This window comes from Geotrypetes seraphini, chromosome 11 (genome assembly GCF_902459505.1).
Source record: "Geotrypetes seraphini chromosome 11, aGeoSer1.1, whole genome shotgun sequence".
Taxonomy (NCBI): domain Eukaryota; kingdom Metazoa; phylum Chordata; class Amphibia; order Gymnophiona; family Dermophiidae; genus Geotrypetes; species Geotrypetes seraphini.
Genome location: NC_047094.1, coordinates 79,436,192 through 79,452,997, shown reverse-complemented (window position 1 = coordinate 79,452,997; position 16,806 = coordinate 79,436,192). Strand labels below are relative to the sequence as shown.

At 40.8% G+C, this 16,806-nt stretch overlaps 1 protein-coding gene across 2 annotated transcripts in view; it reads left to right on the top strand.

Moving 5' to 3' along the window:
- The window catches only part of USF2 (upstream transcription factor 2, c-fos interacting), a 292,290-nt gene extending 278,006 nt beyond the window's left edge, over positions 1–14,284 (top strand). The window contains exons 9-10 of one of the 2 annotated variants that reach the window (XM_033914828.1): positions 11,187–11,315; positions 11,394–14,284. In XM_033914828.1, the coding sequence (XP_033770719.1) occupies positions 11,187–11,315; positions 11,394–11,483 (219 nt within the window). In that variant the 3' untranslated portion in view covers positions 11,484–14,284. The remainder of the gene's footprint in view (positions 1–11,186; positions 11,316–11,393) is intronic. The other variant, XM_033914829.1, reaches the window with a different exon arrangement.
- The last annotated feature ends 2,522 nt before the right edge of the window (positions 14,285–16,806 follow it).

Below are 16,806 nucleotides of genomic sequence, written 5' to 3'. Positions count from 1 at the left end.
CCAAATGGATTGGTGTAAAGATTTAGCAATTGGAATAGGTGACATGTTACTAACATACCTTAATGTTTTCCATGTGTCAACAAATATTTTATCTTCTCTATATCTTCTAGGTATTTTTATACTAAGCAAATGAACCAAATGAAAAGGAAACAGGAGCCGCCATTCCAAATATAACCAATCTGGGACATTCTCCATGAGCTCTGGGAGGATCCAATACATACCCTGACGTAGAATATAGGCTTGATGATACCTATAAAAATTTGGAAAATTTAACCCTCCTTCCATAATTGATCTTTGTAAAGATACTAAAGCAATTCTTGGTCTTTTACCCAACCAAACAAATTTCGTAAGAATACCATTTAACTTTTTATAAAATGATCCCTGAAAAAAAACTGGTATCATACTCATTTGATAGCAAACTACAGGCAATATCATCATTTTAATAGTTTGAACTCTCCCCCACCATGATATATGCAATGGATTCCATTTTTCACACATCTCTGTAACTTTTTTAAGTAAAAGTTTTTCATTTTCCTTTACTGTATCATCAACATTATTTTTAATTAATATACCTAAATATTTTAGTCACTCATCCTTCCATACAAAATCAAATAATCCTTTGACACAGTGAACATTAAGCGGTAAAACTTCAGACTTACTCCAATTAATCTTATATCCTGAGAATTTTCCAAATCTTTCTATCAATTCAAGTAAGCATGGTATGGTGGTCTCTGGATTCCTCAAATAAAGTAAAATATCATCTGCATAAGCAGAAAGTTTATATTCCCAGTTTGAATAGGGAATACCCTGTATCCCCTTTGCTTGATTAATAGCAATTAACAAGGGCTCCAGAACAACATCAAAAAGCAAAGGAGACAAGGGACAACCCTGTCTAACCCCCCTCCGCAAGTCAAATCTATCTGATAAACTATTATTAATATATAATCTTGCACCAGGGGAACTATACAGCGTTTGAATCATTTGAATGAACCCAGATCCCACCCCAAACCAATCCAATGCCTGATACATGAAATTCCATTCTACCCTGTCAAAGGCCTTTTCTGCATCTAGAGAGACCATAAACGTCGGATCTTTTACTGTTTTTGTTAAATTTAGAGTATGAAACGCCAACCTAGTATTATGTGAAGAATGTCTCCTTGCAACAAATCCTGTTTGATGAGTATCTATAATGTATGGGAGAGCTTTTGCCAATCTTAACGCCATTATTTTAGCAAGAATTTTCCCATCTACATTTATTAATGAAATAGGCCTATAGTTTGATACCAAAGTAGGATCTCTGTTTGGTTTTGGTAAAACAATAACCACTGAATCTGCCATAGTACCTTTAATACAACCATTAGTTAGTTGATATTTATACAAATTTAACAGATATGGTAAAAGAGTATTTTGAAATGATTTATAAAATTCCACTGTAAACCCATCACCACCTGGAGTGGATCCAACTCTAAGAGACTTCAATGCTTCTAACTCTTTTAGAGATATAGGTTCTTCTAAACTTCCTTTTATATGTTCAGGAATTTTTGGACCCTCAAATAAATTTAAAAAGTTTAAACCATCTTGTTCTTTATTTCTATAATTTTCTGAAGAATATAGATCCTTATAGAAAGCAAGAAACTGTTTTAAAATATGCTCATTTTTAGTGTATGAATCCCCTTTATTATCTTTTATTATAACAATTTTTGTCCTCCTTTTTTTTTGCCTTAAGATAATTTGCTAATAATTTTCCAGCCTTATTTGAATGTCCATAATACTGAGCTTGCTGATAAAACAAATCCTCGCTAACAAGCTTTGAAGATAACTCATTGTATTTGGCTTTAGATTTTAACAAAATTTGCAATGTCTTCTGCTCCCACCTATCCACTAATTTTTTTTCTAAAATTTTAATTTCTTTTTCCAAATCATAGAATTGTCTCTTCAGTTGTTTTCTGACATATGCTGAATATGAAATAATATATCCTCTCATGGTTGCTTTAAAAGCATCCCATACCATTTCTATATTAACCTCTCCAGAATCATTAATTTGAAAAAACTCATTCATTTTTTATTTAAACTCATCAGTAAATTTTGGATCTGCAATCAAAGCATTATCAAACCTCCAAATCGGCTTTGCCTCCACTTGCTCATCCAATTGTAATTCAATCTAAACACCACCATGATCAGATAAAATTATCGGATCTATGATGGCTTTATTCACTTTCTGAGCTATTTTATTTGAAACAAATATATAATCAATTCTTGAAAACGAATTATGCACTTGCAAACAAAAGGAAAATTCCCGATCATTAAAATGAAGAATACGCCATATATCTGTTAAATCACAAGATTGAACCAAATTATCTAAACCTAGTGATTTTAATATTTTACTTGGACTCTTATCCATTATCGGATCCATTACAGCATTGAAATCTCCAGCCACCACTAGATTAGAAGCAGCCAGTGGTAATATTATTTTTTGTATATTTTTGAAAAACTCCATTTGATTAGAATTTGGAGCATACAAATTAAACAAATCAAGGGTATTATTTCCCATGCTCATTTTGATATGTACCCACCTTCCCAAGGGATCTGCAGCAACCATTTGAAAGTTTGCTGAACATTTCTTGCTTATTAATATTGCCACACCTGCCTTCTTCCCATTCGCTGGCGCAAAAAAACACTTGGAAATCCATCCCCCTTCCAGCTTCCTAGATTCATTAATCGATAGGTGTGTCTCTTGTATGAAATATATGTCCGAATTCTGTTTCTTAAGGAAATCTAACATTTTCCTTTTCTTAATCACATGAATGAGGCCATTTACATTCAATGAAAAAAAATTAATCATCATTAACACATATCTTCATTCTAATAAAATCATATTTTATAATTATTATCAAATGATCAGGCACCCACACATTCATAACTTCCAATATTAAATCCTTTAAATTCTCATTTCTCTTCTTTCCCAAATGGACTCTGAAACAAATATTCAATAATCCCTTAATCCCCTATCCCTCCCCTCCTTCCCTCCACATTTTCTCTTTCCCTTCATCTTTCTTCCCCAAATTCATCACTAAATAAATTATTAATACCCCCCAACCCTATCCCTCCCAAACCCTCCCTCCAAATGGATAAACTTGTAACGCACATAGGAAATGCAACTCCACACTCCCCCCAGACAACCTTTAAAAATATTTCAATTCATATATTATTAAAAATCTATTCAATTCAAATATTATCATACCTAAATATCAATTACTATCTTGACCTTAAAATAATCATCCAAAGAAATTCATTTACCTATAATAGCCTTCAATTAAATTTCATAATTCAATTTATCCCTATATTTAATCTTTTAATAATTATCCCACCATATTTATTATTAGTAAATTAATAATCCCCATCCATACCCTACAATCTTTAAAAAACATAAACTTTTACTTAAAATCTCTAATTCCATATCAAATTCATTTAATTTCATATATCTCTATTTCCCTTCAAGTATATCTATTCATTTATTTCATATCTATTATTATTAAAATATTTTATTATATCAGACCTATAAATTCATTAATATATTGACCTTAAATAACCCTCCAAAGAATTCATTTACCTTTAATATCATTCAATTAAATTTCATAGCTCAATGTTATCCCTATATTTAATATTTTAATACTTATCCCACCTTATTTGTTCTTAGTAAATTAATGATCCATTTCTATCATATCTATTACTTATTAAAATATTTTATTATATCCCCCTTTACCAATATATCCTAATATTCCACTTAACTAACATATATTAGCAGGTTCTAAAATGAATTTTTAAAACAGTCCATCTGCTTCACTTCTTACTTCTTTCTTCTGTCTTCTTTCTTCTTACTTCTTTCTTCATTCTTGACCAGCTTCACATAGACATAGGTTCTGGATTTGTAAGGAAGTTTTTCAACTTTACCGGGTCATCAAAATAAAGTGATTTGTTCCCCAAAGAAATTCTCTTTCTTGCCGGGTAGTATAACTCGTACTTGTAACCTTTTTCCTTCAGCTGAGCTCTTAATTGCAAAAATTGCTGTCTCACAGCTACAGTGCCTTTTTCAAAGTCTGGCAAAAATATGATCGTAGATCCCTTATAGTTTAAATTTCTGTCTGCTTTTGCCAAACTCAAGATTTCCATTGCTTGGCTGAACCTTAACAGCTTAAATATCAGAGGTCTAGGCTTTGAATTTCCAGCTGACCGTTTGAAAGGAATCCTGTGGGCATGTTCGATTTCTAATGGGAACCTTGTGTTTATCTGAAGCAGTTTTGGAAGTAAATTTTCCAGAAATTGTATCGGATTTTTCCCTTCCAAATTTTCTCCCAAACCAATAATTTTTATATTCTTCCTCCTTCCATGATTTTCATAGTCCACCAGTTTCTTCTGCAGTTCTCTGATCAGTTTTTTATCTTCCTTTGTTTGTGCTGCAGCCATTTCAACCTGCTCCACTCTGGATTCTAAAACTGTCATTTTCTGATTCACTGCCTCCAATTGCCTGTTTATATTTAAAACCTCTTCTTTTACTTCACTTATGCTTTCCGCGTTTTTTTGAATTTGTTTTGAGATTTTTTTCAGTTCCACCATTATTTCTTTCCTCCCACTTTCCTCTTCATCCGGAAGCGGGGCTTTAGCTGCGGCCACCATATCCTGTTTGAGGCGCTTTGCCGTGCCAGTATTTGCGAAAGCTGAATTAATCTTTCCCTGTCTTGTGCTTGCCATACTCATATATCTCCCGGCACAAGAAAAACTTGAAATTTCTTCGGTATCAGGTATATTATTTTATAATTTGCTGCCTGGGGAATGGAGCGACACGATCACACGTCCATGTATCGTGCGTGCCAAGCCCTCTTAGTGCGATTTTCAATGCTCTCAATGCTTTCCACCATCTGCTTCACAACATGGTAGTCCTCATTCGCACGGACAATCAGGTCGCCATGTATTATGTCAACAAGCAGGGAGGCACGGGATCAGCCTCCCTATGTCAGGAAGCTCTGAAAGTTTGGGATTGGAAGATTCGCCACAACACCTTCCTCAAAGCTGTCTACATTCAGGGGGCGGACAATGCCTTGGCGGACCACCTGAGTCGTCTTCTGCAACCTCACGAATGGACTCTCCATTCCACGCCCCTTCATCAAATTTTCTCTCTGTGGGGAACGCCTCAGATAGACCTCTTTGCAGCCCCCCACAACTTCAAACTGCCCCAGTTCTGCTCCAGGATCTACACTTTTCATCGCCTCGAGGCAGATGCCTTTCTTCTGGATTGGACGAATCTCTTTCTATATGCGTTTCCTCCATTTCCTCTCATTCAAAAGACTCTAGTCAAGCTGAGGTCCGACCATGCCACCATGATTCTGATTGCTCCTCGGTGGCCCAGACAACCTTGGTACTCCCTTCTACTTCAACTCAGCAACAGGGAGCCCTACCTTCTGCCAGTGTTTCCATCGCTGCTTACACAGCATCAGGGATCTCTGCTTCATCCCAACCTGCAGTCTCTCCACCTGACAGCTTGGCTCCTCTCAACGTAACTCCTCTCCAGTTTTCGCAAGCTGTGAAGGATGTTTTGGAAGCTTCACGGAAGCCTGCTACTAAACAATGCTATCACCAAAAATGGACTAGATTTTCTACTTGGTGTTTTTCTCATCATCAGGAACCTCAACATTTCTCCCTGTCTTCAGTTTTGGACTACTTTTGCGCCAGAAGACGTATGAGGAGAGACTGGAAGCCCTGAATATGTATACCCTAGAGGAAAGGAGAGACAGGGGAGATATGATTCAGACGTTCAAATAATTGAAGGGTATTAACGTAGAACAAAATATTTTCCAGAGAAAGGAAAATGGTAAAACCAGAGGACATAATTTGAGGTTGAGGGGTGGTAGATTCAGGGGCAATGTTAGGAAATTCTACTTTACGGAGAGGGTAGTGGATGCCTGGAATGCGCTCCCGAGAGAGGTGGTGGAGAGTAAAACTGTGACTGAGTTCAAAGAAGCGTGGGATGAACACAGAAGATTTAGAATCAGAAAATAATATTAAATATTGAACTAGGCCAGTTACTGGGCAGACTTGCACGGTCTGTGTCTGTGTATGGCCGTTTGGTGGAGGATGGGCAGGGGAGGGCTTCAATGGCTGGGAGGGTGTAGATGGGCTGGAGTAAGTCTTAACAGAGATTTCGGCAGTTGGAACCCAAGCACAGTACCGGGTAAAGCTTTAGATTCTTGCCCAGAAATAGCTAAGAAGAAAAAATTTAAATAAAAAAATAAAAAAAATTTAAATTGATTCAGGTTGGGCAGACTGGATGGACCATTCGGGTCTTTATCTGCCGTCATCTACTATGTTACTATGTTACCTTTCTCGTTCTGGCCTCAAGTCTACATCGATACGAGTCCATCTGAGTGCAATTGCTGCTTTCCATCAGCCGCTTCAAGGGAAACCTCTCTCTGCTCATCCTGTGGTTTCCAGATTCATGAAAGGACTTTTCCATGTCAATCCTCCTCTCAAACCCCCTCCAGTGGTTTGGGACCTCAATATTGTTCTTTATCCCAGGACAGGCAGGCAAGTATTCTCACTAGTGGGTGATGTCATCCGACAGAGCCCCGATGCGGACATCTCACAAACATACTTGCTTGAAGAAACTTCAGAAGTTTCGAGATGCCCGCACCGCGCATGCGCGAGTGCCTTCCCGCCCGATGCACCAGGCGCGTCTCCTCAGTTCTTTTCTTTCCGTGGAGCTGAGAAGTTTTCCTTCAACTCTCTGCGCTGAGTGAACCCTTGTTCTTGCCTTCTAGTGCTCGCGGTTTTGAGTTTATTTCTCTTATCGTGTGTTCCATTCTGTCGTTTTATTGTTTTTTCAAAAAAAAAAAAAAAAAAAAATTTTTTTCCATAGATTCGACCGGATCAGCCGCGTGGCTGGGGCCCCGCAGCATCGATCTAGCAGCGGAGCTTTTTCGGCCTATGTCCCGGCCTATTACCGGTTTTAAAAAGTGTATCAAGTGCCAGTGCGCAATTTCGTTGACGGACCTGCATCGACGCTGTTTACAGTGTCTCGGGCCTCAGCATCTTCCGAAATCGTGCCAGCCTTGTTCCACTCTAACAGCACGTGCTTTCAAGCGTTGCTGTTTCCTGTGGGAGTCGATGTTCGCTATGGAGGCTTCCAAGGAATCTTCAGCTTCGACCAGCGCTTCGCCTTCGATGTCGGCATCTGCTCCTGCTGCATTGGGTCTTTTGAAACCGGCTTCCTTCGTTCCGGTTTCGACCCCGCCTCCTGCTCCGGTGCCTTCTTCGGTCTCCTCAGGTCAGGTGACTCCACAGACCGTTCCCCCGGTGGTTCTTAAGGTGCCTAAGGCTACTAAGGCTAAGCACTCGGCCGCCCAGGACCGTGAAGACCGTGCAGGGGGGTCCCACTTCGGATGCGGCTCCCCCCTTATCGGCTTCGATGCGGTCACTCATGGAAGCCCACTTCATCGAGCTCATGACTACCATGGGGCCCAAGTGGCTTGCCACAATCCAGCATGGGCATGCGGAACCTCCTCGTGGGGTTGAGTCGCCTCCTCCTCCTCCACCTCGCCGCTCGCTCTCACTGCTAGGCTCGGAGGCTCGGCGTTTGGCTGCAAGTTCATCGAGGAGTGCTTCGCTTAGTGAGATGCCGCCTCTGGAACCCATCCCCGCCTCGGACAGAGACAATTGGGATTTGCCTCCGAGGAGCCGAAGCCCTGTGCGTCAGGAGGATTTCTTCCGGAGCCCCTTGCCTGCCAAGCCGTCTCCCGACCCGTGGCACGCTGCTCGAGAGGCATCGACCCAACCTCCTCTTCGCTCTACGGCCTCCAGCCCCATTTACTCATTGGAGGCCTCTGCGGAGCCATCTTCGCATCGTCGTTCCAGATCTCCTTTGAGACGGAGTGCGGGGCACCGCTCCAGGCATTCTTAGAGGCATTCGTACAGACATTCTACTGTCTCGCCTTAGAAGAAACTTCCTCGTATGATGTATTCATCTTCGGATGTCTCGCCTCCTCCGGGCCCGGAGTTCAAGGATACCATCAGATCGTTCTCTCCTTGTAGATCCCATGTCTCCTTGGATCAGGAGACGTCGACTTCCTCGAGTCCGTCTCAGCGTCCTATGTTAGCGGACCAGCTGTCTTTTTCATCTTTTCTGCGGCAGATGGCAGATGATCTCGACATCACCTTGGACTCGGGTTCCCGCTACTCCAAGGAGTACCTGGATACCATGCATCTGCCTCATCCTCCTGCTGAGTCTCTTCGCCTACCTCTACACAAGCTCCTCGACCAGACGTTCATGTGCGCTGTTTTGAAACACCGTACTCCATTCCTGGCAAACTGGATGCCAGGTATCGCACAGTGCACCATAAGAGGTTTGAGGGCTCCCAACCAGTGTTCCCTCTAAGCGGGCGGGTGTTGTGAGCAAACTTTTTTCACCGTGAGCCAAAAATATCGGGCGCCAGCAAGTTATGAGCCAACTCGCCCGATTCTCCTCTCGCCGCCCTGCCATCTGCCGTACGCCTCTTCCGATCGTGCGCTGTGACGAGAAATGTGTGCGCTGCGATGTAATATTTTGTGCGCCAGCGCACGCCAGCGCAGCTTAGCGGGAACACTTCAAATGGTTTTATTTATTTCCCCAAATTTATTTTTGTTATACGCATTGAAAATATTTGATATTGCGTTTAAATCAAAATCTCAATAAACTTGAAACGAGTGCCCGTGAGATTGTGGGAGGGTTAAATACTCAAAACTTAGAAGTTTTTGCTACGCCAGCTTTCTGGTATCTTTACATACAGTGGCGTACCTAGCATATGTAACATCCGGGGCCCATCATTTTTTGGCACCCCCCCCCATCTGTAAGAAAAACATGATTTTTAGTAACAAACCACACGTCACACATGAGTACCTAGGAAAAGGCAGCATCTTACATATTGCAGTGAGCAGTACATCAATACACCCATTGTAAAACTAAACAAGCCAGACCAGCACAGATCAATCCTACACCGTCAATCCTAACAGAAAACCATGTCTTTCGAACACACAGAACACAGAAAACACCTTCGCCTAGTAAGGAATATGTAATCACAAACTAACCCCTCCCTCTTTTACAAAACTGTAGTGTGGATTTTAGCTACGGAGGTAACAGCTCTGATGCTCATAAAATTCTGAGCATCAGAGCTGCTACCACCAAGGCTGGTGCTAAAAACGCTTCACAGTTTTGTAAAAGGGGGGATAAAATAAAAATACATAGACAAAGGTTAAATTGAACCAGCAAGAAGCTGGACTCTGCATACAATGCTTCACAGAAACAGTGACACATGTCTCCTAAAGCAATAAATAAATAGAAATTTTTTTCTACCTTTGTCTTCTGTGGTTTCTCCTTTCCTCATCTTCTTGTAACTCTCTTCCTTCCATTCACTGTCTGCCGTCTCTCTTCCCCTATATGGCATCTTCTCTCCTTCTATGCCCCTTCCAGAAACTGTATGCCTCCCCCTTCCATCTCTCCTTTCACCCCATTGGTCTGGCATCTCTCTCCTCGCCTTCCCTCTCCCACACCTCTCCTCATAGTCTGGTCTCTCCCCTTCCCTGATTCTCTGGCATCTCTCTCCTTTCCTTTTCTTCCATCTTTCGCTCCCCCTCCATGCTCTCACATCTCCCCCTTCCTTTTCCCTTAGACTGGCATACCTTCCTCCTATGCTCCAAGCCCTGGCATCTCCTTTAATTCCCTCCCTCATCTTCCTTCTCCCTCCAGCTGGGTACCGCAACACTCTTCCCTGCAGCTCTGCACTTCCCCACAATTGCCATGCTTCGGTTCCTCTTCTTCCTTCCTTCCTCCCCCCCCCCCCCCCGCGGGACCCTGCGGCACCATCAACTCTTACTCCCTCTAATGTCGGCCCTGCAGCTCCAGACTTCCTCGCACCTTCTCCCCTCCCCCTTTGGATCGCTATTATTTTAAATGTTATAGCCGCGGAGCTGTATCCATCAGTGGAGATGTCTAACCTCGGCCTGCCCCGGAACTCTTACTGCAGCAGCCGCCCGTCTAGGCAGGAACAGGAAGTCACTGTTGCAGTAAGAGTTCCGGGGCAGGCCGAGGTTAGACATCTCCACTGATGGATACAGCTCCGCGGCTATAACATTTAAAATAATAGCGATCCAAAGGGGGAGGGGAGCAGGTGCGAGGAAGTCTGGAGCTGCAGGGCCGACATTAGAGGGAGTAAGAGTTGATGGTGCCGCAGGGTCCCGCGGGGGGGGGGGGGGGGGGAGGAAGGAAGGAAGAAGAGGAACCGAAGCATGGCAATTGTGGGGAAGTGCAATCCCCCCAATGCGTCCCCTTACCTTACCTTTGCGACGCGTGTGTGCGCTGTGAAGAGAAACTTTGCGCTGCGATGTAATATTTTGTGCGCGAGCGCAGGCCAGCGCACCTTAGCGGGAACACTGCTCCCAACTCTCCTATCAATCCCTGTTGATCGAGTCCTCCCTCAAGCGATCTCATCCGTCCCAGGTATATGCCTCGGTATTCCTTCTGCACAGCTCAAGGTTAGAGAAAGTTAACTCAATCGTCAGGACTCATATGCCATGTTACCAGAAGAACCTCATCTTCCCTTGCTTTGAAATACAACTAGGAAAGCTAAACTAAAAATTTAAACAATAAAAAACAAAAATCAAATTTATAACTTTCAAAATTGAATTGATAGTGCTATATAGGGTCATTTATATTGTTTCAGTTCTTGCACAAAACAGGGCCTCCCCAACAATTAGACAAGGCAGTTGTTTAAGATAGCAACCTCTGGGAGGCAACAAAGAGCAGCTATGATCAAAGCAAAGCAGTAGATCCTGATAGCCACACAAACTCAGATAACTATCAATGCTTACTTTTATTTGAAGCTAAGGTGGTCAATTTTCAAATACCCATTCATTTATGTAAATGTCTTTCCAAAATTGCCCTTTGTATGGAGAGATATTAGGGACCTGAAAGTTAATGAGCAGGGATGTAAAGCTTGAAAGAGTTACCTAAGGTGTCCAGTACCCTTGCACTAGCCCCAGTTCATGGTCATGCAGTTGACATAGTGTTTGGAACCCTTATCTCTGCATAAAGTTAATTTACATGAACACCAGGGGAGAAAGACAAGTCCATAAGTATTTATGTGACTTTCTTTCTGTTGCAGAGTAAAGGAGGAATTCTCTCTAAAGCTTGTGACTACATCCGGGAGTTACGCCAGACAAATCAGCGGATGCAGGAAACCTTTAAGGAGGCTGAACGACTACAGATGGACAACGAGCTGTTACGACAACAGGTAATACATATACCTTGTGTGTTTGTGCACCACTTCTATTGCTTATGTTATATCTGCTGTGGGTTTTTTTCATTCCAGATTGAAGAACTAAAAAACGAAAATGCCCTGCTCCGTGCGCAGTTACAGCAGCATGGTATTGAGATTGTAGGTGATGCTTCTGGACAGTAACTTCCTCCTTCATTGGCTTTCTCGCTTCAAAACCTGGGATATAAAATTCTAAGGACCCTCGCCTTCCCTACCTACAACAGTGCAAGGAGACCTTCTATGATCCCTTTTTGTGAACTCCATATTGAGTGCAAACATTGGGTGTATGGAAGAAAAACACTTTTTTTTCACCTTCTTTATGGAAAATCTCAGCCAATAGCCATGTTCGTTCGCTCTAGCCAACAGCTGGGCTCCTCGCCATGTATGATTATATTAAGGAACTGAAGATTTTTTTTATAGAAGATTTTTAGAAAAATGGGTTATTTACATTCTCCTTTCCTTCTCTTCCCTTAAACCTACAAAGTGGAAACAACCAATCACTGTGTTCCACACTGGCTAAAGCAGCAATTTAAATGACATGCATGACTACCACATAAAATACATTCAGTCTATAGTATCTGGCATCTTGCTTGGCAGTGACCGGCTAATCACTTTGATTTCACCTGTCTCTCCATGTTTTGCTTTAAATAAGGAGAATGTTATCCTAATTTTTCCCATTTTTGTAATGAAGCTATAATTTTAAGATGAACTTGGGCTATGGTATAGAGAGGTACATCAGTGTGTATTGTAGCAAGCAGCAGGCTGTTATGAGGGGTCTTTTTTCATATAAGGATTTCAGAGCTCTTTCAGAGGCATGTTTGTTGGTGCAGCAAGACAATAGCCTTGCCCAAATTCTATTAGGCTACAGAAGCAGGATGCAAAAAAACAAATATCAGGATATCTCTAGCTATTGGCAGACAATACTCACATAGTTTGATCACTCACTATGGTCTAAAACAAAAATATAAATAAGTTGCATTGCTTATAGCATATATTGGTTACACTGAGTTTAATATCCAGGCAGGGGCTGTGTGCTAAGATTTCAGCTACCTAAAGTAGTCAGGGAGCTTTTTAAAAAACCAAGGGCAAAGAGCCTTTTGTTGTAACAACAAATTCCAGAACTATCCTTTTGGCCCACCTAGTTGCTTCCTGCTGCTTGTGTCGCAGCACACCTGGTTCTGTTGTCATTGTATGTCCTATTACTGTCTTCATCTGTCCTGGGCAAAATGCTGTGCTCTTCTAATTCTGGTGTCAGCTAGATTAACACAGAGGTGAGTAATCTCACCATTAGCATCGTGTAATTATTTATTTTGTATATTTTATGTAAATTGGGAAGGAACATTGCTGAAATGGTTGGATCCTACCATTCTTATTGCTCGAGATGATCCTTTAAAAACCTATCATGTTTTTTGTTCACCTTTTAAAATACATTTTATTTCTTTGCAGTTATATAAATTCCTATTTTTAAAGGAAATTAATTATAAAACTGCATTTGGGAAGATCAGATTGTTCAGAGTTGGTGATACAGTACAGTTTGCTTTGACATACGTGGAAAATCAGCCAATGTGGAACAGACCATGTTACCTATGATAGTTTATCTCATTATGGTAAATGATTTTTAGACAAACACACAAATGTCCTTTTTCAGTCATTGAGCCATTGATTGGAATGATTGTGACATCACAGTGTGATATCAGTGTAGAGAAGAACCATCTCACACTTCCTTAATTTAATTTAAGAATGCACTAATTGAATGTCTTCAAAAGAAATACAGCTGAAGAAAACTGGAAGTTTTGCTTCTTGTTGTCATTTGGGTTTCCCTCAGCTGTGGTCAGCCAGGAGGAAGGATGAAAATGAAGCACAGAAAAAGACTCTGATCTCAGCATGAAAATAAATTGGCATTTCAGAGTTTCTTTGCAAGTTTTTCTCTCCCAATATTTGATTAGGCTATCACATTTTTTAGGGTTCAATCTGACTGAAGAAAATGTTTTAAAGCGGTGTATGTATGAATTATGTTGTACTTTACTATACAGAAGATTGTCTATAACATACCACTCATATCAATCTAAATCTGTTACTAATTTTGTAGAAATTTCCATACAGTGCTTTTGATGTATTTTCCTAATTTGATTTTGAGAAACATGCAAACCCTAAAATTAGGCCTGTCAGCGATATTTGCAAAAGAATCTGACTGGAAATATCTGCTGGCATTTCTACAGTTTTCTTTCTGTAATTTATTGGTGCTTATGTATGCTATATTCTAAGGTACTCTGCAAAGTGTCCCCTTCATTGGCATTTTTTGCTTTAATAGGTGCTGGACAACAGCAAAGGTTTTGACCTTATGGGTTTCAGATGGAAGCTGCCAATCCTCCATATTTGTTTTGCAAATGTTAGATGCACAACAAAAATTGATAATTCAGATGCAAGAAAACTCTTTAATTCTATGACTTAAATGGTTTTTGTTTGTGTGTATGTAAGATGGATCTCATGTTGACTACTATGGTTCATCTTGCTGTTTCTCCTCTTTCTTATGCTTCTGTAGCCACAGTATTGAAAGAAGCACAGGAACAGATTCAGGGATGTGATGATGCCTGCAGTGCTGTTTAATTATATGTCTTAACTGTGCTGATGCCATTCAAAATTTTACAAATTAATGGCACCTGCGTTCCTATAAAAGATCCTTTGCCTTCTGATTTCTTCAGTAATGTGATTATCTCAAATATATACTCTGCAAAAGTAAACCTCATTCTGAGATTGTGTGCAGTAGCTGACAAATATATAAAAATATGTTTATAAGATAAATGCTTCCATTGTTACTGAAACTGCAGAGTAAGCCCTTTCACACAGTCCAATTTGTCCTGCAAAGTGGGTGAAGAATAATCTGTGTAGCCTGTTCTCAAAGAAGTTTGAGCTTTAAACTAACCTTTTATTAAAATCCACCTCTACTCTTTCCTTTCAAATTTCTACTTTTTGAAGAGGATGCAATCAGAAAAGAACATTATAAGAAACTGAAGCTAGTAACCACTTAAAGTAGTCAGTAAATAAGAACCTATTGATTTGCCCAGTTGCTCCTGCATGCCATCTTGCCCTTTCTCAGGTGGTATCTCTGCCTTGCGCTTATTACCTTTTTTTTTTTTTTTTTTCTTTTCCAGAAATGGTTGAATTATGTCAGTTTTGGTTGCTAGTAGTAATTTTGCTGGTAGGAGAGGGCAGGTACCCATATTTGTCTCAGTGAAGAAGGGTTTTCTGTGAGCCTCTCTTCTTGATTATAGAGACCACTCAAAATAATAATAATAATAACAGTTTATATATTGCAGGACCGTGAAGTTCTATGCGGTTTACAATGATTAAAAGGTAAACCGCATAGAACTTCACGGTCCTGTGATATATAAACTGTTATTATTATTATTATTTTGAGTGGTCTCCATAATCAAGAAGAGAGGCCATTATTAAATGCAGTTTCCGGTGTAACATGATTGTTAGTTTTGACCAGTGGGTAATTACACTGGTCAATTTAAAAAAAAAAGTTTTTTCTTTGCTGATGACAACTTAAGAAGTGTTCTTAGTTAATTTAATGGCGCTGATTTCAGATCTGTAATTGAAATGCAGCTAGCACGTCAGATTTCTGAGATACATGTTACTGATTTTTTTAGACAGTTTGCCATATCGGCACTATATTGCGAGTATGAACTGTGTCCCACCAAACTTGTGTTAAAGGAGTTTACTCTGAAAACAAACACGAAGACAATAAGGAGAAACATGTTCATATCCCAGTTCACGCATGAGACCATTAATATCAGTACAGAAACAAATGTTTCCTTCTATTTGGTAAAAGGAAGCCAAGATGGTGTGATGATCACAGAAAAAAGATATTTTGGTGTCCTGCCTTAAGAGATTCCATTGCTTCAGCCTTGAACCCAATAATTCTGCTTTCTCCTTTGACAGTGACAAGTCTCTAACCAGATCATTAAGATCATTTTGAGTTAGCAGGTGAGGTTGTTTTTCATCCACTTCAGGTTAATACAACTCCTCCACAGAAGCAGAGGCACATTCTTCATCTGAACTTTCGGCACCTTGTGCTGCAGATATGGAAGGAGGAATTGGAACTGGATTCTATAAGTCATGAGGAATGGTTTTAATTGCTGACGGGCAATCAGGATATACAATTTTTGATTTATTCCTCTTTGTGAATCCAGCAATTTTTGCCATGCAAAAATAACAGTCTGAATGATGATTTGTTGGGGAGGCCCAGTGTCGGCGAGATAGGAGCAGCAGGAGGTGTTTTCAGTACCTCCTCCCAACTTTTAAGGTTCAGGGCACGGGGGCCTGGAGGGGGGCCTCCAGTAGTAGTAGGGAGTGGGCATTTCTCCTACCTTTATTTTTGGAGGGTGGAGGGAATGGGCAACCCTACTGCCTTTTTCTTCAGGGGAGGGAGGAGGTCTTTCTTGGCAGAAGGGAGTTGGGGAGTCAATCGGGATGGCAGGAGGGAGTAGGCATCCCTCCTGCTATCTTTTTGGGGTTATTATTATTATTAAAATTTGATTTAATCGCTTATCTAATTTCTAAGCGAGTTTACAATATATATTAAAAAAGAGCATGAACATAATAAAAATGCTGTTAACAATACCATTAATAATTTTTAAAAAAAAAAACCAAATTACAAAGAAACATCAACTAATAATTGGCATATTAAAAAGGGATAAATGAGACAGAGGGGGAGGACAGTGGCTCGGGGGTTGCTTGCGTGTGGGAGGGGGGCTTTTTTTTAATGGGACAGATAATATCTGTGCCATTAAAAATAAAGCAGAAGCCCTAACAGCAGTGACAAGAGGCTGCTTTCCCTGTCATTGCTGTTGGGATCCACGCATGTGTCAGTTGATCACTGAGCGATTTAATTGGTTGCATTTGCCTGCAAATGATTTGCACCTCTGTGCAAATCATTTGCATGCAGACTTGATAGTGAATCAATCGCTGTTCGAGAATTGGCCAGAGAATCGGCCAACAGCGATTGAGTCACTATCTTTAGTGAATCTAGCCTTTAGAGTCAGCATGTGGCCCACAGGTGACAGAACTCCAGTAGCAAAATACTTCTTGAACAGTGTTATCCTACCCAACCCAAGAGGATCTGTAGGAACCCAACTTTGCATCTCTGCTCTTCCCCCTTACTCTGGGCTGTGCCTGAACTCCTCAGTCTTATTTCCTATAGTGAGGATGTAGGAGCCCTTTCTCTTCTACTCGTGTTTATTTTTTTCTCTGGATGAGGCTTTTCGTGCTGCAGAGGTTCTCAGCCCCCCCCCCCCCTCCTGAGGCATTTCTGGCTGCGAGAAGACACAGAATTCAGGTGGAAGTCTGTAGCCCACAGGCACAAACTTTGATTCATGTGTGATCAGCTTGCATTTTCAGCTAAGAAGCTCAGGGATTCCCCCTTGGAGCTCACTCACCTTAGGTTCATCCACAGTGGGCTTGA